This window comes from Hirundo rustica, chromosome 16, assembly GCF_015227805.2.
Source record: "Hirundo rustica isolate bHirRus1 chromosome 16, bHirRus1.pri.v3, whole genome shotgun sequence".
Classification (NCBI taxonomy): Eukaryota; Metazoa; Chordata; class Aves; order Passeriformes; family Hirundinidae; genus Hirundo; species Hirundo rustica.
In genome coordinates this window covers 246,500-272,845 of record NC_053465.1, presented here as the reverse complement: position 1 = coordinate 272,845, position 26,346 = coordinate 246,500, and the positions used below count along the sequence as shown (strand labels likewise).

The following is a 26,346-nucleotide window of genomic DNA, read 5'->3' as shown; positions in this document are numbered from 1 at the left end:
AGTTCCTGAGCTTTTCACCTTCACAACTCTGGTCTCATTCTCGTGTCTTTGTCTGTTCTGAATTTACAATGCATTCCCTGCACTCCCTTTTCCTCTTCCTCCCTTTCCTGTAATACAATCCCCCTGCTTCAAGTTATATCTCCTTACTGCTGATGGCCAAACAGAACGGCCAACCCAGTTAGGAATTCTGTAAAACCAGTGTTCTCTCCAAAGAAGATTCTAATTTCTCAACATTTGGGTATTACTTTTTTTTTCTTTCTTTCTCTTTCTCTATTTTTTTTCCCCAGAGAAACAATAGAAATTTTGGAACAATTAAGCTGTGAAAACTAATTTCAGTAATGTTCAGCCTTTTTTGTGCATAATGCCAAATCTGTAAAACTTAAATACAAATTATTAGATGACATCTACATTCAAAATTAGATGAGATATAAATGTTTACATTTTAAAAAATTTACACCATTAAATCTAATAGACTTAAAATGTATCTACCCAAAGCATTCTGACTCTGGAATGACACAAGGGAGAGGAAACACTTCACTTGGACCCTTTACCATTTACCAAAGTCCAAAATTCTGTATGACACAGAGTTCAGAAATTTGTGTTTTCTAACAGAAACTATTCCTTAAAAAAAACCCAGTTAATTTGATATTAATCTTTTATTTCTTCAGAGCTCTTAGAAACTGTTTTTCTAGTCTGTTTGTAGTTGAGGTTAGCCTAACTCCAGTGCTGTCCAGGCAGTTTTACTGGAACACTGAGATTTAGAAAACAAAATATTCTGGTGCCTTTTAAGCAGAACTTTCTTTTTGTACAGAAGATGTTACCAAGCTCCTCTGTAGTTTGGCTTTATTTTGGAGGATGCTGCTGTAACACTTGGATTTCTCAAAGGATTGGGATTGTTTACCTTTGTCTGACAATGTAACTCGAACTGATGGGATGTTGGGGATCTGATTTCCACTAAAAATTATATTTCATTAAGTCTGGTGGGAGTTGCCTAACGTACAAGGTACATTTTGATCACTGAGCTACTTTAATATTGGATATTTCTGCTGTCTCATTGCTATTTATAATTAGTCTAGAATGGAAACCAATGTCTTTTCCTTTGTGTTGGTGTGTCCATTTGGCCAGCTGCTCTCAAACAACTGACATGATAGTGGGACACACCTTAAAAAAACCCCAAACCCCAGTAAGAAACTGTCTTGGTCTGCTCCTAATTTTTGATTAAATGACAGTTCTCATCTCATTGTGTTATGCTAACTTGTAGAAATCAATGGAATATTTCTTGATGCAAAGATGCAGTCAGAATTCAGGGCTTAGTCTTTGATAAGTACTCAACAATGCAGCATTCCAATCTGGACATCATATTTTTTCACACTAACGTAAATCAGGAGTAGGATTGTCAAACCCAATGTAAGGTGTGTTTAGAATCAGATTTAGATCTGATATTTTAGCTCTGCATTAGCTTCTTTTGCAGAAGCATAGGAAAGTCTGGCAAACTGATGATGTAGATTTTCAGGGCTGAGTATTGTTTTTTGGTTTTAGCAGGATTGTCAACTGCTGTTTAAATTGAATCCTGATGTCAGGGACAGTATGCTTTATGTAGGGAAGTAGGCTGAACATTTAAAAGGTTTCCATAGTTCTGCTAGGACAGGTTTTCTTTTGACTTGAGGAGTTGGGGAAGGATCCAATAGCTCCACGATCACAGTCCCTATCAGTCTGATTGCATGTGGTCATTACCAAATGTGTTTTTGTCACTGAAGGTAGTTGTAAAAAAAAAAATGCCCAGAAAAGATTGATGATTCTCATCTCACCTCAGTTTATTATAGGTATTTTACTCTGACAAGAAATTCTTTCCCCAGCTGATTTTTACTGCAATATTTTTTGAATCTTATGAGGTACTGGCAAATTGCCACAGCAGAACCTTCACTGACTGGAATTTTGACACCTGCCACTTCTTAATGACCATTTGACCAGTTGTGTTTTTGCTTGCATAGCAGGGCTATTCTTGGATAGTGAAGCACAAGAGGAGTCACTTGGATACTTTGAAACCTATTTTAGGCATAAAAATCAGAACATAACTAGTAATGAAAAGTGCTTTCCTGAATTCAACAGAGACACTATCAAGCTTATAGATAAGGATGTAAACTTGGGTGCAAAATTACCGCAGCAGAATTTTCCCTACAACAACGTGTAACACACATGGCAGGCTGTGTGACACTGACCTCTTTGTGTAGTTCATTTCATATTTGAAGCTTGGTGCATACCACAAATTGATCACAGCTTTAGGCATACAGAGGGGTTAAATGTGATGTTGTCAGGTGATGCTGCAGTTGTCATCCCGAGGCCGTGTGCTGTTCATGGACATGTATTTCAGTCATCAAGAATGTAGATCTTGAAGCCACCCACATCTTCACATAATCTGGCAAAACAAGCTCATTGTTGCTGTACTGACACTGGTACACACCTTTCTTGAAAATCTGAATGAGTATTCCAATTATTTAACATCAGAGGTGTGGTCAATACCACCAGTCACTATATTGGAATCCTCCTTTAATAGTCATATCTCTGATTGGTTTATTCATATATATGTTAGACCGTTTGCTTATGTGTTGCTAACAGTCTTCATCCTAATTGCAGAGTTACTGGGAAAAAAACATCTAAAAGGACAAAGTCAATCAATGGGTCCCTTTATATCTTCAGGGGCCGAATAAATACAGAAGTCATGGAAGTAGAGAATGTGGAAGATGGAACAGGTAAGTTACTAAATATTGTCTTTTAAGAACACAGAAAGTTTAGATCTTGTGTTGGAAAGTGGAGCAAAAGTACTTGTCCATCTCCTTTAGTGAAATCTGAAGCAATCTGTGGAACTTGTAGCACCTTCATTATTGGACCAACTTACATGGCTGAAAGACTGGAAATGCTTTCAGGCACTAGTCCTTCCATCTGAAATGACCTTAATAAGAGTATGTGTCCTCAGAAGATTGTCTATTTTTTGTGCTAATCCAAGTTAATTTAATAAAAGTTACTTCTGTCTTCTTTCCAACCTTTTTTTTTTTTTTACATCATAAATCATTACAGCTAAAATAACAGAATTTCTGGATCTTCTTCTAATTTAGAATACTAAATATTAGTCTTAGTATCCAAATTAGTAGCATGGAATGCCACCATGAGCAAAATACGGGAATGGCAGTTCTGTTATGATTCTTGCATCCTGGCACAGGCCGGAAGACTGGGTAGGTTTCTGATTCCATCCATAAAGGCCACACCCCCACTGCCCTATTGTGGTAAGTCAGGAATTAGTGTTTTGTCCTTTAAACAGTCGATACATAGAGAGTTTCCATGTCGTGGGGACAGAAATCCTTACAGTGCAGGAAGATAGCGTGTCCCCAGAAAATTCAGAACAGATAACCTAAACAAACATCACAGACTCTTTCACTGATGGCCAAGTATTTAAAAGACTTTAGTTCTTCTTCTGAGGTGAGATCATCAAGTGTCACTCTTAAGGCTGAAGCATTCAGTCAGTTTGAACAGCCTGCTGATACATGTACTTCTAGAGTGGTAACTACAGCTGGGCAGCCAGTGAGAAACACCTCAGGAATCAAGGCCTTCAAAGAATATGATTTTACTGAAAGTGTCCCCCACTGATTTGGTTAAAAGAGCAGGCTTCCTGCTCACTGTGTGCTTTGTGCTTTGGTCTTTTGCAGCAGATTACCACAGCAATGGCTACACAGTGACAAATGGCTGGAAGATTCACAACACAGCCAAAAACAAGTGGTTTGTCTGTATGGCCAAGACTGCTGAAGATAAACAGAAGTGGCTGGATGCTATAATCAAGGAAAGGGAGCAGAGAGAGAGTAAGTGGATGATGTATTTTGTACTGCACTGAATGAACTTGTAGGACAAATGTATATGCACATACACATGTTTGAAAGAAAGAGAACAGGTTGCACATTTTCCTCCATGGGCAGAATTAAAATCTGTCCTTAATGTTTTCCTAAAGCTAGGAAACAGCTCTGATGTCTCAGAAGCTTCTTGATTCATTGCAGTATGAATTCTTACAATAAAGCAACAGGATTTACATCCAGTTAGGATAAAGTTTTCTTCCCAAAAAATGCAGAGTTCTCCTTTTCTCTAGTCTTACACCAATTACTTAAGTTCTGCCTAATGTCGGTCTCTGCTAAAATTAGGCATAGAAGTACAGGACCACTTCAGGCTGCCTGTTCTCAAGCTAGTCTTGGAGGTGTCTAAAATCTGTGTCTCTTTTGGACTCCAGAGTTGCCCAGATTTGCAAGTTCTAGAGTAACCTATCCAGAAAATTATGTGTTCAGGCTAGAAGACAAAAAGCATCTACAGCACCAAAACAGCTTTTGCAAATGCTGTCTTCCTAAAGCAGTTTGCAGATCTAAAGAGAAGAGGGCCAGAAAATGTCAGTTATGAAGATGGTTATAACTGAGACACCTGCTGTTTTCGGAGATCATCTCCCTGCCTGTAGCAATTTTCAAGTTAGCATGAATTATGTACTTGGGAACTTAGACAAAGTGAACATGAAATGTTCTTTATATTCAGTAATCAGTCATTCTTTAAGTCATGCAGTATTTCTTTCATTTACTGGTTAATATGATTGTCAAGCACTATTTTTAGCTTAAAGGTAAAGTAGGCTCATTAATAAAGGATGAGAAAATAATGTGCCTGCCCAATTTTGATTTATTCACAAATGTGAAAATTATTTCAGCAGTTTTGTATTTTTGCCTTCAAATAGAACATGCAAAAAGTCTCCCGATCTTTCAAGCATTTAAATGCCTTTAACAAGTCTTATGCTTGAAGTTATTTCAGGTTCACAAGTGAAATTGCCACAGGAGATCAGTTTCAGAAGGTTGAGAATGACAGTATCATAGAACTGCTTGGACTGGAAGCAACCTTAAAGGCCATTTAAGGCCACGGGCAGGGACACCTTCTGCTATCCCAGGCTGCTCCAGGCCCCATCCAGCCTGGCCTTGGGCACTCTCAGGGCCGGGGCAGCCGCAGCTCTGCTGGGCAACCTGTGCCAGGGCCTGCCCACCCTCCCAGGGAACAATTTCCTCCCAATCTCCCACCCATCCCTGCCCTCTGGCAGTGGAAGCCATTCCCTGTGTCCTGTCCCTCCATCCCTTGTCCCCAGTCCCTCTCCAGCTCTCCTGGAGCCCCTTTAGGCCCTGCCTGCCAGGGGCTTGGAGCTCCCCCTGGGCCTTCCCTTCTCCAGGGGAACGTTCCCAGCTCTCTCAGCCTGACTCCAGAGCAGAGGTTCTCCAGCCCTGCAGCAGCTCCACGGCTTCCTCTGGACTTCTCCAGCGGCGCCAGGTCCTTCTTATGTTGGGGCCTCAGACTGAACACAGCGCTCCAGATGGCATCAGACAGAGCAGAGCAGAGCAGAGGGGCAGAACTCCCCCTCCCCTGCTGCCCATGCTGGGGCACCAGCCAGCCCGTGGCGGTTCTGTGTGGCACTGCATGTGGCTGGCTCGTGTCCAGCTTTTCATCCACCTGCACCCAGAGCGTTTCTCTCCATGGCTGCTCTCAGTCCATTCTCCCAGCCTGTATTTTTGCTTGGGATTGCCCTGACTCATGTTCATCTTGCTTTGGACTTTCTTCATGTTCTGTGAACCATTCTGTTTAACCATAAGTTTAAAGCTGCTTTTTAAAATGGAGAAGAAAATCTACATCTCGGTGGTGCTAAACTTACCAATGACAATTTTGTACTCAGATAAAAAATTACCTAATTTCCCCCTTAAATGAAAAAAAAGTCAATTAATTTTTGTGTTTCTACAGTTTTTGCTGTTTGGCCTCGGGTATTGACTTTGAGCAAACGTTTTATGTGGCATTAAAGATCTGAAGGAATTTTGGCTTTATATTCCAGGTTTGAAACTGGGAATGGAGAGGGATGCATATGTCATGATTGCAGAGAAAGGAGAGAAGCTGTACCAAATGATGATGAGCAAGAAAGTGAACCTTATCAAAGACAGGAGAAGAAAATTAAGTACTGTTCCCAAGTGCTTTCTTGGCAAGTAAGTGACATTTGAATTGAAAAGGTCTTTCACGCCAGTTAATGGACTCTAGAATTTCTGGGGACGGCATTGTGACACAGATCGGATGTGCTTTGATGCAGCTTAATTAAAAAGACCAAAAGCCCCATTAGAGTGGTGATTTATTATAACTAGTCAATGGTTTTTGTTTCACACCTTACACAGGCTGAATAGTGTGACAGCTCACTCTGTTTTACAGTAAGTCATAACAGCTGCTTTAGATCAGCAAAAGGAGCAAGAAAACTATCTTAAACTCCCACAAGCACGGGGCTGTTGGTGGCCTAACCTGTACTCTCTTTTGTATACAAGCAAATGCTTTCCAGGTGATACTTAAATCCAGCAGAGCTGTCCAAGCCTCAGGATTGTATTTAGAAGTTTCCTGTTTGTCAGTGTAACAGGCACAAATGAAATTTTGTGCATCATGCGACCTGATATGTTTGTTCAAAGTATAGGACTTTATTGGCTGGAAAAAACCTCTTTGATTCAGCTAGCTATTACAAAATAATGACAGACTGATTCTGAAGGATGATGTGTGAGGCAGCAGAAGAGACTCGGTGGGCGTCTTGGGTCGGCGATTGGCACTGGCAGCAGTGGGGCCACTGTAGGGTCGCATCCTGTGTGGCACAGCACTCCAGAGCTGACCTAAGGTGGCTTTTCTGCCTTAGCTGTTAATGATTGAAATGATCAGTTGTGGGAAGAAAAAAGAGTTCTGAGGCAGATAGGCATACATTTCCCTTCCCTCTCTGGTATCTGTAACAGCAGTTTGCAGCAGCATTGCCAGTGCACTGGGATGGAAATGTCTTTCTGACTGACAGAAGGTGGGCTGGTAGCATAGGTTGGTGATACTTCAGCTAGAAAAAAGTTTCTTGATTTTGGAGAAGTAGGTGCTTTTTCCTTCTTCTCACACATCCTCCACACCGTCCCCGTCCCCCGCCCCCCCCCGGTTGATCTTGTTGGATTAAAGCTGAAACCTTTTAGATCTCATAACAGCAGTTCCTATTTTCCATGCAAAAAGAAATACCAGGTCAGAAACATAGGTTCTTCCAGTGTTGTAACGTATGAGCCTGTTGTGGGCTCTCTGATATTATGCTTAGTTTCAAGTTTTATCCAGGATTTCTTGCTACTACTTTTCCTTTTAAAAGGTCTGTTTTCTTACAGTCTGTCCTGCTCAATGCCCTCAATTTTCTTGACAGCCACCTGACACTCCAGTAGTGAGGACTTGACCTACCTTTGCTAATGACTAACTGAGCCCAGACTGAGATACCCACAGGTATCCTGATCTCTGACAAAAGGATCACTTCTTCTAATGTTCTAGCTGTTCCCACAGCAAATAACACTGCTGATATCTTTTCTGCATTTACTTACTGGTATAGTCCTGGGAAACAGCTGAGTACAGCTCAGTCAGTACATTCCAGTCATGACTGGCAGATTTTGTGTCATTCCCAGGGCTTTCCCCAAACAATGCATATTGTTTATTTTTGCAGATACTCCTGCCTAAGGGAGTCACTGATAACTGTGCTGAGATGTATTTAGTGGATTTTTTTGTTACATGCAGCTGACAGCAACACCAAGACCACAAAAATATTTTTTCTCTTGGTGTGTGAATATCAGATAGCTTCTCATAATTCAAGACACAAAATATTTTTTGGGGGGAAAACAGCATGATCTAATCCTAATAGTTTCAGAGGTATCACATGGATTTATTTATAAGGCTGTTTATTGAATTTGACTTCAGCAACTGACTGGCTTGAATGGAAGTCTGTTTTCCTGATCACTCTTCAAGGCATTTAGGCAAGTAACTGGTGATGCAGTTGGAATGATGTGTGTTGTTGTCACTGTGTGTAAATGATGTGATGGCCATGCTTCTTTTCAGTGCTGAAAAACCTTGAGTGTGTAAGAGAGAGCATCTGGTAACCTCAGGAGATTTCAGCTGTATCTGATCTGATCATACTGTCCTGGATGGGTTGGATTTTCCTGTGTATTTCTTGTGTAGAAACACAGTTGTTCCAAGTCCCTTAATTTCCAAGGTGTTGCTGGGAGATGGTGTCCTGACCTGAATTCAGATGAGAACTGAGCATGGCAGCACTGGGAAGTGAAGATACTCTCATTTATCCTGGAGAACTGCTTCAGACAAGATTAGGAAACAAATCAAGCTTTGCCATCCACTCTTTGAGTGGACGACTTTTTAGAAACATATTATAGCATATATAGTATATTCCTTAAGAACATCTAGGAATATTTTTGGATCATGCACTTTCAGGGCTTATAAAGCCTTCAGATCAAATGATTACTGATTTTGCTTCTGAATCAAATGTCACAGAAATCTTAAAGCAGCTCTTAAGAAAACCGTCCCATGATTGCAAAGCTTCTGAGCTGTGAGGGTAGCATTTAGATATTTTCCTATTTCGGCTCACCATATCAACCTTGCACTTACAATCCACATGAACTCCAGAGACAGTTGCAAATAAAAGAAGCAGGAAAGGTAACAGAGTAGCTTCCACTGAGGTTTTGGGCAACCATTTAAGTGCTGTAAAGTGCCACAGACCTGTTGCTCTTGATAGGGTACTCCAGAGCTAGGGGGCCTCTGGCTGGGGTGCTTCCCTGGGTGCAGTCCCTGGCAGCAGGGATGGGGCCTGCCTCATGCCAGGGTGCAGGATCATTCTTACTTCGCCTCCCTCTGCAGTTTATATTTTGTTTCAGCACTTAATTACTTACAGATACAGTTCAGAATAGCTGGGAAAAGAATGTTCCTTAGGAGATAGCCTGACTCATCATTACTCTGGCCTTGGGGGCTTCACAAAACTCCACTGGTTTCCATGGGATTCTCCTGGCACAGCTGAATACATTCTGCTGCTTTTTCTGCACTATGACAGCTACAGAGTACCCCCTCAGCAAACCAAAGTTTTCAGTCCTGGAGTTGTTTTATTATTCTAAGGGCAAAATGCAAGTAATTCCTACAGTTTAGGTCAGTCAGTGCTGATAAATACAAAGAGATTAAAAATACTTCAGTTAAAGCCCACAGGTGGAGACATGGATACATGGATTTGTTAAGCAACAACCTTTTCACATTGGCCAGCACCCAAGTGTTTTATTGAACCCACATTTCCCATAAGTTGCTCTACTTTCATATATTCCTTTTGTTCCTCTCCATGACTGTAACACATTTCTAGCATAATTGCTAATTAACCTGGCAAACAGCTCAGTCCCTTGGGGCTCTGGCAGAGCTGGATTCATCAGGCTTGCTATGACTTCTTTTTGTACTTGTTTCTAATGAATAGCATCTGACATATCTATCCATTTTTTGGCTTTTATTCTGCCCATGTGTGCAGCTCTGCCCCTCAACAGAGATGTTTTGTTTCGTGCTGCATGAGCAGCAGATGAAACTTCCATCTTCTGTGTATAAATTAGAAGCATGATGTATATGATCTGCCAGAAAATGACCTTAAATTAACTTGTCAGTGGGACTCATGCTATGTGTTACTGCTCTGTGCTTGAAATCAGTAGGTTGAGTCTTCTGTTCTGAGTCCTACTGTGATTCTATTGAAGCCAATCCAATTACACCATGGGGCTGGGGACAGAAATCAGACCCAATGAAAGAAGATGAGCATGTATAATTAAGTCAAATCATGAACACCTCTTGGATAGGTAACTTGGGAAGAAATAGCTGGGAAGGGAGGATACCCTACTGTTGAACTTGATTTAAGGTTGTCTGTTAATCTTGCTTGCTAATCTTTTCCCCAGGGATGTCTGGACTACTCTATAAGATAAGGATTTGCATCATCCTTATAGATGCATGGTCATCTTTCCTTTTGTGTGCACACTGTCTGTGAGCTAAGGGCAATGATGGGAAGAGCCTAAATCTTCTGCAGAGCGTTTCCTCCAGGAGTGTAGGAAATGAAGCCACTGTGCGGAGGTACCACTGCTTACAGCAGTTTCCACACTTCCTTCAAGGAGAGTCTCCTGTGGTTGGCTGATGGCTCGCAGAAGCAAGTGCCTGCTGCCACTCAGAGCTAATTGTGTGTGTTCTGCTCCCCTTTGCAGCGAGTTTGTATCCTGGCTCACTGAGATTGGAGAGATAAGCAAACCAGAGGAAGGGGTCAACCTGGGACAGGCACTACTGGAAAATGGAATCATTCATCATGGTGAGTGTGCCATGCCATAAAAAGATATCAGATTTCAGTAACACCCTGGAAATGAGGGTGGAAAACTCACTGAAGCTGTTCACATGATATTCAAATACTTTCTACTGCCGTACCCATCAAATCCTCAAAAACAGTGATTTTTGGGATTAATGAGTGGGCAAATTTATGCCATGAAAAGAACGCTTGTTTGGTATCTAGAAAGCGTTTTTGTCTACAGTTGCTTGATTTCTCTGCAACGTCTTAGTTTGGGATTATTTCAGGTGTATATTTCTTTGGATTATGAGTTTGAAAATTTGTTGGGGTTCATAAGTACAGCTTTGCACATGAGACATCAGCAATCCGGGGGAGGGGAGCAGTGCTCTTTGAGACCAAGTGCACAGGTGATGGATCATTCAAATGGCTGCTTGTCACAAAAAGAGAGGATGGAGGATTTATTGTGTTTCCAGCTCATTTGGCAAGAATGCCTTTATTTAAAATAGTGAGAGACTGTGTTTCTTCATCTCACCCAGCTGATGACATTGAAGTGTTGTGATGAGGGATGTTCTAGAAGCGTAGGATAGAACATATGAAAGTGCTACATGACTGAAGTATGTTGGTTTGAAAATTTTCTGTGCTTCCTGCATTTCTACTAAAAGTCTTAGATAGCATATTGCTATCATTACCCAGTAAGATTTTAACTGCTCTGCTGTGGAATGCCTTTTCTGGGTGAAAAAAAAAAAAAAAAAAAAAAAAAAAAAAAAAGCAGTCTTAATTTTAGAAGGAACTCACTGGTAACTATAAAAGAACCGTGATAGAAGAATACCTCTGACATGTGTAGTTTCTGCCACCAGCATGCTTCTGCTTTTGGATTTGCAGAGTTTTGGGCAACTGCAAAAATGGCTGTAAGTGCTGTGATAACTATTGTGAGAATTTGCAATACTTTGTTGAAAACTCACTGAGAAAGGTCAGATGTTCCCAATTCCCTTCACTAGAACTGTTTCCAAAGCCTTACATAAACTGAATCTGATTTAAAATTTAAAAAATACAATTTTTACCAACTGGCCTATAAAGAACATGGTGAGGACAGAAGACAATTTTTTTTATCATGCTGATGTTTTAGTTTCAGATAAGCACCAGTTTAAGAATGAACAGGTGATGTACAGATTTCGCTACGATGATGGAACATACAAGCCAAGAAGTGAATTGGAAGACATCGTGTCCAAGGTTTGTATTATCATTCTTAGTTGGAACTTTGTGATTCGCACCAGGAAGTTTGCTGTCCCTCTGAATGTCGTTGACCTGTTGTGTGGGAGATTGCCATTGCTGTGGATCCGCGTTGTATGGAGCTGTCCATCCTAATGCCCAGGAGACACTGACGTCAGGGACAGGAAGCAGAGTTTAGCAATGAACAGCAATACAGTTGTGACTGCACCCAAGGCTGCTGATTGCAATCCCAATAGAGTAACAAAAGGTCTTAAAACAGTAGGTAGTAACATGTCTGCTGCAAATCTGGGCATGATGGTTCAGGGGGATAGAAGAGATCAATATTTAACTGTTCCTAAAAACTGTCTGTCAAATGATTTCTGTTGATCCATATTTGTCCACATACCTTTTAATAAATTTGATTTTTTTTCTTATGGATGTTAGTTAATCGATTAATTGTGAGGATTGATTAACAGAAAAAGTGTTGGAATAGAGGTGATTAGAGGTAAAAACAGATTTTTGGCTGTTGGAAGCCGGGAAAGGAGAAAGAATGTTTGTCAGAGAGGCTAAAATAACTGTTTTGAATATCAATATTAATCAAAAGAAAATTCCAGCTGAGTAGAGATATCAGTGTCCAGGTTTTGTTAGCATTAGCTAGTCAGTGTTTCTTTAAAAAGAAAAAAGGCTGCTAACTCTGCATCTTCCATTCTTCAGGGGGTGAGGCTGTACTGCCGACTGCACTGCCTCTATACTCCAGTGGTAAAGTAAGTTCCCCTTTGTGATCCCCTTGTATTTATTATCTGAGTTTGTTAAAAGGATGATGTCACTGTTGATATCTTTCTTGTTTCTTACTATAAACAATACTTTTCTGAATTTTCTTGGCTCTTTTACTGCCCTTGCATCTCCTCAGCTTAGATCAGTAGTTGCAGTTCTGCTGCTGGAGGATGTTGGAACTAGGGATTCAGGGAGAGTGTGCAGCTGGGGGTGGTTGCAGTGACTGATTCAGGGCAGCTCATGTGGTGGGGATTGTAGTTGCTGCACTATTTGGGTTATAGAAAATGTCAACAGATGCTGAAGTGATGTAATTCAGATTCCAGAAGAAGATTCCAGTGTGGTGCTAGGATTCTGTTATTCAGAGCACCCTAAACAAACAAAAGCCAGTCTGAAGCAGAATAAAAGCTGAAGCTGTAATTTGAAGAAACACTGAAAGTTTTGTGTGGAATCTTAAGAACTTGGCTCTGTATAAATAACTGCTGAAGAACTGAGTTAGTTTGCTAGCGCTCGGTAACACTCTTCCCGGAGCCCAGATGATGATTTTCAGATGTTGTTACCATACTGTGACATCAGATGAACATTTGTGGTCTATAATGAAAACCACCCTGAATTCTGTAGTTGTTCTGTTCAGGTGGAAGATTAGGCATTTTCACTTAGGAGAACTAAATGTTTTACAAATAAAAAACTGATGAGGTAGAAAAGACCTCTAGTGGAGATGGCTGGATTCCCAAATTCAACAAAACTGACCTCTTGTCCATGAGTTGTTCAACTGAATTTTCACTGAGAAATGCTACTGTCATGCTAAGAGGAGCGGCGATGACAGTTACAGTTCATAAGTCATAAATTTGCATCACTGGATCTCTGGGTTTTTCTCCCAGAATAACTGTTCTACAATGGCACAGATTTCGCTTAGCCCAAAAGGTGTGGAGAGCAGGAGAGCATGATGCTGCCAGTGGCAGATAAAACGGTTCTGCAGATGCAAATGTGCTTTTGCACATAGATATTTCACCCTTGAAGATGGCAATTCATATGCAGGGTAGAAATGATGGCACGTGAAGTTCAAAAAATGTCCCTGACCTCAGGGTACCCACAAACCGAAGTGGATCTAGGGAATCAGCAAGGACAGAATAACTCCCGCAGGCCCATCTTGCGGCGTTGTGGTGTTTTGTCAATGTGCTATTTTTGTAATAGCTTCCCAGCTGGAGAATCTCCTCATATCAGGATTGATCTGTGCTAGTGACACCATGAACACAAAGTGTGCATAATTAGTGAAAGGTACCAGACTCTCAGAAGTTTTAGGATCCTTCTGAATGGGCTTAATTCTCAGTATGTTTAGGCTCTTCTTCCTGCCATTTTCTTTCTTATTCATTCTTCCTTTTATAGCCACGCTAGAAAACTTAACTTCTCAGGCTGTCATTGTTTTATGTCTTCTTATCTTGACTTTTTGCTTCTGACAAGCCTCACCTTAGCCTAAGGAAGCTAGCTTTTGCCAATTGCGTTGTGCAAAGTCCATTGCTTTGTGCTGTGCCTTTGGAACGCTGCTTTATCTGGCATTTTAGGGCTGCTGGTCCCTTCACTCATGCTGCCTTTTCTGGCGCAACTTTCCTTCTAGAAACTTGGCAAAGCCGCTTGGAGTAGCAGGTACGTGTGCCACAGCGATCTGGAGGAATCACCGATTCAAAATGGTTTTGTTGACAACCTTGAGATACAATTCTACTTAGTTTTTATTCCCTGGAAACCTTGGAGTTTCCAGTTTGCCTTTATATCTTTCCTCAAATAAAATCTAACACCCTGATACTCTGAGGGCAAGATGATATACACCACTGGAAACAAATCATGCTACTTTGGGAATTGAAGTATAAAAAGTAAAACATTTTGAAAATTCTGAATGTGTCTGTGATGTACTTCTGGGTATTTGTGAGGTGGGACAACTTGTTCCACTTATATATGTGATGGACAATATATCAGTGCATCGCTGGGTTAGACACTGTGAAGAATATTCTATTCCTCTAGTTTCTGTGAGGCACCAAGGTTCTGCCAAAATTTCAAAATTTCAATGGTTCCCACCTCTATATTTGACTATTCACCTGAACAAAAAAAAGTTCATGGTCCTGGATAATGTTCTGTGTTTCATGTTCTGCTCATGTTCAGGGTAGATTAAAATGGGGAGAAAAAAGAGTGAAATGACAATCCTGACCAGCACTGCAAGCAGGGAAAGACTGGGCCTTGGACCAAGATTGATGGCAGCTTATTTAAAACTGTCAGCATTTCTAGGAAAGTTTTGGGAGTTACTTCTTGTCTGGAACCCCCTACTCATTAGTCCTCAATATTTTAATGTTTTCCTTTATTGCGCTGACATTTCAAAAGCACATTTTCCCAAGATAAGAGTGTGAGAGGGAAAAACTGCCCAGAAAACTCCTACAGATTTGTGCTGGGTTTAGTGCATTACTGGAAGACAAGTAGAAAACTGTGTGTAAGCACTATGAGGAAAGCTTTTTTCCTGGGGTCACATATTTTTGAAAATGCCATCATGTTTTGTTGGGTTTTTTTCCAAGCTGTGAAAGTCTTGCTTCTCTTTCGAATTTCTCACACCCTGCATTCTGCAAACACACAAACATTTCTGCTGCATTTATTTACAACAGCCAGTCACAACATATTTGTATCTGTAGATGATTGGTTAAAGGAACAGGGTTGGGTAGATGGGTTTTAGATAGTGTTTGGATATGTGATTTTTAGGGAAAAGGCAGTATCAGATAGTGTGGTGCTTACAAAAGAGGCTGATTTGACAGAACTGAAGAATAAAGTCTCGTCTTGACTTGCCTCATGGATCCATCCAGACTGTAAAACAGCCCCACTGGCTGTGCTTCTTTCCAGTCATGCCAGTCAAGCTCAAGCTTCAAATACAAGGACCACCCCCAAGGGTGAGAGTGGAATTAATTCTTCGTAGCCCATTCAGCATTTGGCCTCTCTACTGAGACTCTCAATGAGAGGGAGCCAATTAATGCAGATTAATTGTGGTAATGGCTTTTGTGATGTGGAACTACTAACTGGATCAAGACCATGAAACTTATTTCACATGGGCCACTAAACAGCCTTAAAATGGCTTTTATGCTCTTCCAAACTGGATTAAATCCAGTGACCTTGGAGGTAAAAGGTGTTAGAGCCCAACGTACTGAGCCACATGGTCACTTTATATTTGTATCAAAATTCTTTAGAAATATTTCACAAAAGGCTAAAACCATCAATTATCTCCATGACTTTGACAAGAGAAATGGAAGAAAACTGCCAAAAGCATCAAGTTACAATAGGGTTCCTTTTCCTTCTTGCAGGAACAGTGCTGCCCTGTGCAAGGGCTGGGTGTGAGCTGGTGCCAGTTGTGTTACAAGAACTAAACACAACCCTTCTTATTTACAATGACTGAAATTATCTAATTCCTTTAAAGGATACTGCGTATTCTATTTGTGTCTGGCTACTATGTGATATTTTAGTAAAGGAAGTAAAATCTGAACAAGTGTGGAAAATCTCTCTTGACAAAATAGACTAAACTCTGCCTAATTCCATGAGCACAAAAAGGAGGTACAGAGGGAATGTGTAGAGTCCCTATCTATGAATTCATTAATAAGTAAACACTAGAGAAGAATTACTGAAGCTTGTAGATGGGACTGGTACTGAGCCAAAAGATATAAGCTGGACATGAATGGATTTTGGATGATTTCCAGCCAGAAGAGTGTGATTTTTAGTGGAACTGCTGGTGGCAGTATTCTGACCTGAGTTACAGCAGCAGCTTAGGACATCTGTGAAAAGAATCTTATGGTTGCCTCTGGCTGGAATGTGAGCTCCCTGAAGATGGCTCGAAACAACACCTAGAGAAATTTTAAATAACGCTGCTTTGTGTTGATCTGAAGTATCTTCCTAATTCAAGTTGCTGGAAAAGTTTAAAACTTTCTAGTAAGAAAAGATGGCTGCTTATTGTAGTAGGTCACAATAGTATATATAGGTTTAGAGTGTAAAAGAAATGTATACCTTTTTGTCCTGATTTTCCCTGAATTCTCTTTTGTAATTAGAGACCGTGACTACCACCTAAAGACATACAAATCAGTAATCCCTGCAAGTAAACTAGTGGACTGGCTTATTGCACAGGTAAGAAAAGTTTAAAATACTCTCTTTGCTAAGAGGCACTTCATAATCCTAAAACTTTCCTTTTTCAATGTATCAATGGAATATTTAAAAGTGGTTTGGTTGCTGTTCTTACCTGTGTGCATCTGCTTTCTTTCCTCTTCCAAGGGAGTTGTAAACAGTCTTGGTCTGAGGCCCTCGTAATTGCGGGGTTTACACATCCCAAAGCAACCAGCCACCATGATTAGGGCTTTAGACAGCACATCATTACCAAAACGAGACAGCAATAATAACAATTGTAATGATGGCAGCAGTAATAAGAGTAATATGACCTGGACATGCTTCTTCAGTGTGGTACTGACTGTAAAGTGTTTCTGTAATTCTGATGACTCAAATGGGGAGATTGTATGGAATAAGCCTAAATTATCACGTCAAAACTAGTGTATCTAGTGTCACATCTAGTTTCTGTATGAAAAGGCTGAGACACATTTTGTCAAGATTGATGATTATAAACTGCTCTATTTTCTGAAGATTTTTGTTACCGCATTTATTGTATTTGGACAAATACCTATATAACATTTAGATACTTATTGAGCTGAAAAAGTTAAAGCTATGTTTTCTAATTAGAGATTACTCTTTTGCTAGGGGAATGTTTTGAGGCCAAAGTAACGTTAACGTCATCAGGCGTAGCCAGGTCTGGTTTAGACCCTTCCTATGCAAAGATTTTGTTGTCTAGAACAAACAGACTGATAAAGGTTTAAGACGGTAACATTAGGAGGAGTTTCTCTTCCTGTGTATTTACAGTTGAAATAATTAATTGGATTTTTAAATCCCAATCTCTGTAAAATAAACTACCCATTTATCCCATAAAATAACACAATGTGAGCATTGAGCGTTGTCTTATGACAGGATGTTGAAAATGAGAGAAGACTTGAAATTAGTTTATAGTAAAAGTCAAACTTGTGGTTTCTTAAAACTCTTTTCTTGGCTTTCCTTGTGTGATTACATAGTCATGCAATTCTTTCAGAACTGCTTTGATCCCTTTTCTACCAAGACAACAGTATTTAATTCTTAATTGTAAATGTTGTGCCTTTTCTGCTCTCAGCCTCTTTAATAAAAGCTAGTGGTGCTGTGGATTGGCCAGAGCTGATCCTGTTTTATCCTGTATTTAAATAATGCTGATAGACCGTAGTGACGGGCTTTGCCAGCATTTGCTTGGCAAATAACTACTGCTCTCCTTAGCAGGATTTGAAGTAGGACTGATGTTTTGCTGGCAAGATCAGAGGGTGCTTGGTTGCTTAAAACTAAGTCAGTACACTACGCTGCAGCTGCTGTGAGAGCTTTCAGGTATCTAGTTCTTCCAGTGGAGGGGAGATGAATGCTTGTATAGGATACAACTTCTGATTGAATAGGACTGAAAGTTATACACTGAAATGACTTCTGTTGCCAAAGCAGCAGGTGCCCTCCCTGCTGGAACGAGCTGAGCAGCCGCTCTCACTGAGATAGAAGACACCAGGTTCCCCTGTGTCCCTTTGCTCACCTCGCATCAGGGGACCAGTGTTGACAATCTTTTTAAGACCAGTAGTTATTTTCTGATTTTTACCAGCACTATTTAAAGCTTACTTGTCTGCCTAAAAAGTAAAAGCATGTTTGTAAAGTCTTCACTTGTGGCTGCAAATTAGCAGATACATGGAGAAAAGTAGGCATTTCTGGTATTTAATTGAGTTGTAGATGTAAAGCTTAAGGCTGCTGTTTCAGGGAAGACTGTGAATTTGCAAGTCACCTTTGGTACCTGTTTTGAATGGCTGCACTCAAGGCTTCAGGTAGTAAGAAACTGATGCCTTTGTAATTTACTGTGTAAGCAAGCTGCCACTGTAGTTTTAACCTGTCTGACCTTTGGAGTTCACATACTTAGGTTTTATCTCCTTGAGCTGAATATGGATGGGATCTCTCAGCTTCAGAGGAGGAGTTTTATTGTCTGTGACTAATGTGTCCTGAAGTCCAACACTCTGATTTCAAATAAAAAATCTTTGCATTGAGATAATATGGTATCTTTCCCCAGTACTGGTCCTTGTTCCCCTGGTTCCTGTAGGAGGGAGAGATGCTGTCTGGAGGAACGAACAGTGTTTGTGCAGCGGGGATATGTGTTTTAGTGGCTTGCTCTTGTTCCCTACATGGATCATCCTGCTAATTTCAGAGCCACAAGCAATGCAGTGGGGAAAGGGGAATAATTTAGCTTAGAAAATCATCTGAGGTATAACATTATTCTCCTTTTTCTAGGGAGACTGTCAAACTCGGGAGGAAGCTGTCGCACTGGGTGTGGGACTCTGCAATAACGGCTTCATGCATCACGGTAATGCATCAATTTTGCTTTCCCCAGCCAGTGAAATGAGCTCTTACTTCAGTCAGATGAGCTTTTCTAGGCTGTGCCATACCTGCTGTGCACACGATTTGCAGTTATTCTAGAACACAATCCTCGAGCTAATACGTGGCTAAGCCTGGTGCCTTCCCAAGGGAAGCCGCTTGCTGATAGTTATGGGAAGCACTGAAGGGATTAGACAAGCTAGAAGGAGCATGTTTTCTCACTGCATCTCTTCCAGAGCCATCTGAGCAATGCACAAGCCAAGTACTGTCTTGAAATATCAAAAAAAAAAAAAATCACTGTTATAAAAAAAAATACTGTTAAGTAAAATTGCCTAGTTCTTGCCTCTTGGATAACAAACTCAATCCTTAGTGCGGAGGCATCCAAATCTGAAGTGCCAAACTGCCATGTTAGATATCATCCGTCCTCAAACAAGGGAAGTAAACAAATCACATCTGTATCAGTATGAAATAGAATGTACAAGTCCTAAGACTAAACACAGTTTGTCAAATGAAGCATTCAGTTTTAGTCATAGATAACATTTACTCACTGTATTTTGAATAGTGTTTCTGAGAGCACATTATTGTAAACAACTAATTGAGAATTTGCATAGTAGTTACTAATGATGTAAGAATAGTTGGGGTCTTTTTTAAAGAATTTGGTCTGTTCTGAGCCCATGCAAACTTCTGGCATTTATTGCATCCTTTGCCAAGGAAGACCTTTGCATAAGTACATGTTGAATGTAGGAGATGCTCATCACTTGCTGCTTTTATTTGAAGCCCACAGGTCTCGCATTTGAAAAATGGGTAAAGAACTTTTAGAATTCTAGAATTTTGTAGAACTCATTTCCCTCTCAATTTTTTTTTTTTTTTTAAGGTTGAGCCTTAGTCTATGTGGACACCTTACATGCTTTTAAAGAGTCCCTTTACCCCTCTTTGCACCTTTTATAGTTTTACCATATTCATTTGGATGTAGGAAAGGAGTGTAAAGTTTTGAGTAGCATCCTCCTTCCAAGAGAATCTTTTGCATTTTATATAAATTATGAGCTACGGTGCGCTGTGAAGAAAATTATTTTCCTAAAATGCAGAATTAGCTTAAAAATTCAGAGCTGAGGAACTGACTGATAGAGATGCATCTGGTCTGTGTTCTGTAAAGATTGGGGAAATATTTAGGATTTCCTTTAACTTTCTTCTCCGTTTCTCTCTTTTTTTCTGCATGTAAATGCACGTATGTATTTCATGTGCATCATTTCCAGTCCTGGAGAAAAGTGAATTTAAGGATGAATCCTTATATTTCCGCTTTTATGCTGATGAGGAGATGGAGGGCACCAGTTCCAAGAGCAAACAATTACGTAATGACTTTAAGCTCATGGAAAACATCCTGGGAAAGAATCTTCTGGTAAGAAATATGTTAATGTAAACCTTGATATTTCAGCTAAAATGGTGTTGTTTTATAGCAGACGAGAATAATGAGAGGGTAGAATTAAAATGGGCAATTGCATGTGTAGCTAGGGGTTTTTTCACTGCATAAATGCTATTAATTCTTGATCTGCTTTGCTGTATATCTCCAACTTCTATAGCTCTGACTTTTCAGTTAGGCAGACTGCATAATTTATTCTAGAAGCACAGGACATCCTTGCATTGCAGGCCCCTTTCTGGAGCTCGTGACCATCCTGCTATACTGGGAGTTTTGGATGTACAGTTCACGCAGGTGCAAGTGCATGGAAGTTCTCACCTCCTTCCAGTGCACAGCTCAAGCCCTTTCTATTCCCAAGAAGCCCTTGCAAGAGTATAAGGGAGCTGGAGATGTTTTAGCGGGTACCACAGTGTTGACATGCTGGAGGAAAAAGTAGTGGGCTCTACTCTGCCATCAAGTTGAAGCGCAGTTTGAATTCAAACATGCTTATATGTGAGGTAAATTCAGATGCAAGTTAAGAGACTGATAAGAACATAGATATTTTGGGGCATCATTCTCTAAGCTGTATGAATGCTGTTGTTGTAGTTCTAAGGTGCATCAGTCACCCTCTGTCAAAATGCAGTCCTGTCTCAAACAGAAAACAAATGAAGACCACATGCTGAGGAAAAAATCTCCTACTTAGAGGGCACAGATCTATGTCAAATGTGTAGTAGTCAGGCTTAAGTCATGAACTGCTTTCATTTGCGTGCATAAATTAACAGTCCCTTAAGTGAAGGAACTTGTGAAGACCCTGCAAAAGCAGTAAAGTCATTACATTTATCCACAAAACAATTGTGCCTGACTTCTGCTTTATGCTGTGTTTAGCAGTTATGAGCAGCTGTAATCCTGAGGCTTTGCAGTCTGTGGAACATCACTGCTTGCCTCTACACTCATGATAGGGCATTAATCCTTCCTGTGCTCTGATCCCACCACAGGAGGTTTATTGTAATTTCCTTAGCACTGGTTTTTGAAATAAGCTTTCCTACTGCCATGAAATCCTAATTGCTTAGTGGATAGGTTTACTCACCCCCTTCATCAGTTTGGTCTATCACAGGAGAGTTTGCCTTCGAAAGCAGAAAACAACAGAAACCTTGGAAAATACTTGTTAAAAATTCCAAGGAACAAAATGCTTTCAGTCTGGAAAAACATGATTCAAGCAAGACCTAGTATTTATTTATTTGCACAATTATTTCTCATTGAAGGACATCATTCTTGACAAACTAAAAAAATATACATTCTTTGCATAGTTGAAGAAAATTTGGATTTTGGCCTGACTCCAGGCATTGTGATTTAGTTACTGCAGTGTGCTGTGAACTTGTGATCAGCACCTCTGTTAGCCCAAACTGACTACATCATAAATCAGAGCTGGTTGCTTGGATCTGAGTATCAGACAAAGGAGAGTTTCCTGTGGAGGCTGGCCATGATCAGAGCTGAGTGGGACGTTTAATTGCACACATGGTGATGGATTACCAGAAGACTCGAAAGAGAAGCATTCTCAATGACTTCTGAAGATGATGCCTGTGTACATTTTCTGTAGTGTTTTCAAAACTCTGACTTGGAGATCCAGAGTGGAACTCTAAATGTCATCAGCTTCCCAGACCTGTGATAACTTCTGCATTCCTCCAGGGTATCCCCACATTTCCTATCCTCAGTGTGGCAGTAGTTGCCCAATTTTTGCTCTGCAAAATTTCAGCAGAGAGAGAAAGAAGAGCTTTCCCTTTCCCTTTGTTCTTTGTTATGCTGATGTACCATAGTCTGTTGTAGCTATAGAATTAAAGTCATGGATTTAAAACACCTCTGGGAAGAAAGCCACTAAGGAGCTCATCCTCTAGGGATTTCTGATCCCAAGGGGACAGGCTGGGAAGTCAGAGACAAGAGGCATTCATCATCCAGGTGTATGCAGCCACATAAGGGCTTTCAGTGGTTTTGGATACTAACACTGAACTCTGAAGTGAAAACCACCTTTTAGGCTTTAAGTCTTTGACTGTTTGAAAGGAACAGTTTGAGTGCAGTGCTCAATTTCAAAGCTCACAAACCAGAAGAAACTTGGAGTCATACTATACATATTTAACCTGTTTTGTAAAACATACCTTTAAAGATTATCGTAGGGGTGGCTTAAATTAGAAAGCTACTCATTGGAAAGAAATTTTGTCTTCTGCCCCAAAACTGTGGACTTGCGAAAAGCTGTGGAGGCTGGAACAACCTGGGAGATGGGGTGGCAGCAAAGTAAATGTCTTTAAATGCTGCTGAGGGCCTCAGAAACCTCCACCGTTTTCTGAAATGTTCAGATCTGACATTGTCTGGTAAGTCACTGCTCCTGAGGACATTATTATCCAAGTCAGGCTATTCGGGTGTGTCCAGCAGAGAAGGGTTTTGCTGGAGAGGTGTAGGGAAGTATGCGAGAAGACTGTGCATCCTGGACCCAGGTTCAGGGAATGCTGGTTGGTCTGCTCTGCTGCCTCTTTTGGTGTCAATGTCCCCAGGAGTTTAGGATGAGAGTTCCTGCTGCTATGTGAAACAAGTATAATAGACGACTCTTGGCACAGCTTTTCATCTCTGCAGATCCCATGCCCCTTGCCCCTGTCAAAATTTTCTTTGAATGTGTTCTGTGTACAAACTGAGCACAGGCTATGGAGCTGGTGTTTTTTCCCTTACACAAAGCCTACGTGCCTGTCTCTAGAGGAAGGACTTAGGGATGTCAGGAATTGTTCTCTCATTGGTCAGATAGAATTCTTGCCATCAGACTGTGTAGTTAGATCTATAGAGGTAGGCCTGAGATCAGCAATTTGAAACTGATAGCTGAGAAGAACTCAGACCATTCATTATCATGTAGGTGGGATGTACTCTAAAAAACAAACAAATAACTACACTCAATCTCTAGTACATTCACCAGTGGAAAATACTGAATTACTATGAATTCCGTAATTTAGAAGTGAAAGATCTATTGAAGGATAAAAAGCTAGGAGTAAAAACCAAAGATAATTTCCAAAAGAAGAGTTGATTACCCATTGGAACAAAGTTTCGAGGGTGGGAATAGATTCTTCACTTCTTAGAGACTGCAGATCATACCTGAGTAACTCTGGAAAATCTGCTAAGGGCAGATACACTAATATACTAAGGGCTCAATGCAGAAATAACTAAGATTAAATTTTACAACTCATGTTATGTAGGCAGTCAGACTAAATCATCTGGTAGTCCCTTTCCATCTTATGACAGAAGTCCAGATCAGTTGTGGCTTTCAATGAAAAGTCTAATTTCTCATCTCCAGTCTTCACTTTTTCTGTGAACTCTGTATTTATGAAGCATAAATATGTGTAAATATTGTGCTCTGTTTAAGATTTTACCAGAAGAGGATGACTATGGATTTGACATAGAAGAAAAGAACAAAGCAATTGTGGTGAAGTCAGTTCGACGAGAGTCTTCTGCCGAGGTAGCACCTCACATTCATATTTTGGTATCTAAGAATGTTTCAATACTTGAGAGTTACAAGCCATCCCTTTAAAATCCGTTTCCTCTAAAGGCAGCAATTCCTGGCAATAAGCTGTTTCTGTAAATTAATAAGTGTTTTGGCACTGCTGGGGGACTTGAATGTTACTGGAAAGTGATAGGATGAGAGCAGTATCTGTGTGATGGTAGCTTACCTCAGGTTCCTTAGCAACTTTAATTTAAGGACGAAAGGAAAGTAACACTCTCTTGGGATAGCAAAGATGTTCAATGGGAAACAGGTTTATTTGAGTGAAAGCTGTATTTTTAGATATGTATTTTTCCCTTAAAAAGCATGCAGTCGTTTCTCTCGGTGGTGTATTTTAGGAGTTCTACAGAATATATATATTTGCTTTGTTTGATTGAAGAACATAGATGGCCCAAATGTCACAGGATCTGAGTATTTCTTAATCACCCATTTAGCCCTACAGAATCCTTATGTGGGTAACACAGTGTGATGTCAAATGCAGAAAACTTTCAAGGGGGTGTGAGAAATGATGTGATGAAAACCAACACTACTTGCAGAGTATTCCATGAGAAAGTAATCCTAGAAATGTCCATAAGTAGGGAACAGTTGAACCTTGGAGCCTGAGCTTTCAGAGTTGCTGAAAGTTGCAGTGGTCCAAAGTGCTCTGTGGTGTTTGTTCCCTTTGCAGATGGCTGGCCTGCAAGCAGGAAGAAAAATCTATTCCATCAATGAGGATTTAGTATTCCTACGCCCGTTTGCTGAAGTGGAAACCATCTTATCCCAGTCCTTCTGCTCACGAAGGCCACTTAGGCTTCTGGTAGCCACCAAATCAAAAGAGTAAGTGCCAAGATGGGCAGAGAGAGATTATTGAGAAACGTCAGTTACTAAGTAGTACTTCTACAGTTATGGTGAAACCTTTGTAAACACTTTGCTGTGCAGAGGCCACTCAATAGGAAAACATGACAGAAATGAAAGGTACAAGAGTCATGGCTTGTTTTTAGTGATGACCCTTGGGCTGTTAGGAGAGGTTGGCATGTGTTCTCTTTATACTGCAGATAACTTTTGGTTTCCTTGTGCACAAACAAAACTGAATCACAAGGATTGTCATTCTTTCTCAGGTGTGAAGCTTCCCACACTCTATTATGTGCATGGGAAAACAATTTCCACCTATTAAAGCTTGGCTTATTTTTGGACGAGTCTAACAATATCAGCCTTTACAGGATTTCAGTCTGTTATTGTTTCTTATAATGAGAGCTGGCCCCGTTAGTGTCTTGTGTACTGCTAGATTGTGTTAACCCCAGAATCAAATGTCTAGGATGTAATGTGCCGTAGAACTGAACATCTCAGTGAACATTTGTTGCTGAATTCTAGTCCAGAATGTCTTGTCCACTCTGTTTTGTTTTTTTTTAATTTTTTTGGTGGAAAAAAATCCTCTGCTGGTATAGGTCAGCATAACTGCACTGAAGTTTGCGTAGAAATGGAAGTGAATCTAAGTGGCTTAGAAAGTTTCTGTCAAGTGTTATTCATTTAAAGATGTAATAAATTAAGAAGTGACAAGTTTTAATTGACAAATAGAATCTCCCATCTGCTTTGGAGATTGAAGATGGAGTGTATCTCTTCAGGTCTGTTTATTTGTTACTTATTTGTTAACACTCTGGCTGCTTTCTTTCATCCAAATACGAGTTGTGAATGCCAAGGAAAGATGCTGTTAAGAGCTGCCCAGAACTCTGGCAGCCTAATTTAAAACAATTTTTTCTCTTCTTGATTTATCTGCAGGATTATTAAAATCCGAGATTGTCCTGAAGCACTTGGCTTTCAGATCCGGGGAGCAGCACCACCGTATGTTCACGCAGTAGGAAGAGGTAAGTACAAACTCTGTGGTACAGTTAAGTTGGGAGTACAGCTGAATAGATAGACATGTTTATGTGTATATATATTTCAATAAAGACGGATCCAGGTTTCATTGTCCAGCTTGTTCTATACAAGTTCTGACAAATTTTGTGACCACAGTGACAAGAACTGTGATAGACAAGAATCACAGTCACATAACCATAGAATAGTGTGAGATTTCCTGCCTCAAACTGCTTATCATCTAAATACGTTCTAAGAAAAGCGGTATCATTCTTATGAGCTGAGTGCTGGGTCTCTAATCCCATCAACACAATACAAGGAATAAATTAATTCCACAGTGGAAGAAACTTGAATGCTGCAATGCATGGTACCATGGGCTATTTGGAAGGCATTATCACTTTGGCTCTTGCAAGCTAGAAATGGACTTGCTTAGTGACCCTACCCTTGTTTCCTTCTGAGACTACTAAGGTAATGCTTAATAGCCACAGAGAAAAAAAATACCCCTAAAACTGAGGTGGTTGAGAAAAGGTTGAGGGGTTATGCTGCCTGTTGTTTCCTCAATATTTTTGCCTGTAGTCATCCACAGTTTGGGTCACTGGGTCTGAAGGTGACAAGTTATGACACGATCTGGACATCACAAAGTATGACGTAAGACTTGGAGACTACTTCTCCCTTTACACAGGCATATATTGCTACAAATTTCCAGTATAAGACAGAGGCAAACTGCTCTCCTTGGTCTTCTTAAAAGGAGAAAACACAATTTGACAGATATTTACTACTTCTGTACCTGACATATTAACAGAGTTACAAGCAAAGCACAGCTTTAACCTTTATGTTAAGCAGATACAGAAAATAGGACCTTTTAGACATATAGCACTTCCTTCCTTCAGAATGAATGTGTCTCCAGCTGAGTGCAGGTAGCTTAGGCAGCACCCACAGCTGGCATTCCCGGGGACACAC

At 40.4% G+C, this 26,346-nt stretch overlaps 1 protein-coding gene across 2 annotated transcripts in view; it reads left to right on the top strand.

The window, feature by feature from the left end:
* Positions 1 to 26,346, top strand: part of PREX1 (phosphatidylinositol-3,4,5-trisphosphate dependent Rac exchange factor 1) — a 120,336-nt gene that overhangs the window by 69,750 nt on the left and 24,240 nt on the right. For both annotated transcript variants that reach the window (XM_040079861.1, XM_040079862.2), the window contains exons 8-19: positions 2,635 to 2,750; positions 3,702 to 3,851; positions 5,888 to 6,035; positions 10,095 to 10,195; positions 11,295 to 11,398; positions 12,092 to 12,141; positions 16,216 to 16,291; positions 18,548 to 18,620; positions 19,885 to 20,027; positions 23,422 to 23,514; positions 24,224 to 24,372; positions 25,312 to 25,397. In XM_040079861.1, the coding sequence (XP_039935795.1) occupies positions 2,635 to 2,750; positions 3,702 to 3,851; positions 5,888 to 6,035; positions 10,095 to 10,195; positions 11,295 to 11,398; positions 12,092 to 12,141; positions 16,216 to 16,291; positions 18,548 to 18,620; positions 19,885 to 20,027; positions 23,422 to 23,514; positions 24,224 to 24,372; positions 25,312 to 25,397 (1,289 nt within the window). The remainder of the gene's footprint in view (positions 1 to 2,634; positions 2,751 to 3,701; positions 3,852 to 5,887; positions 6,036 to 10,094; positions 10,196 to 11,294; positions 11,399 to 12,091; positions 12,142 to 16,215; positions 16,292 to 18,547; positions 18,621 to 19,884; positions 20,028 to 23,421; positions 23,515 to 24,223; positions 24,373 to 25,311; positions 25,398 to 26,346) is intronic.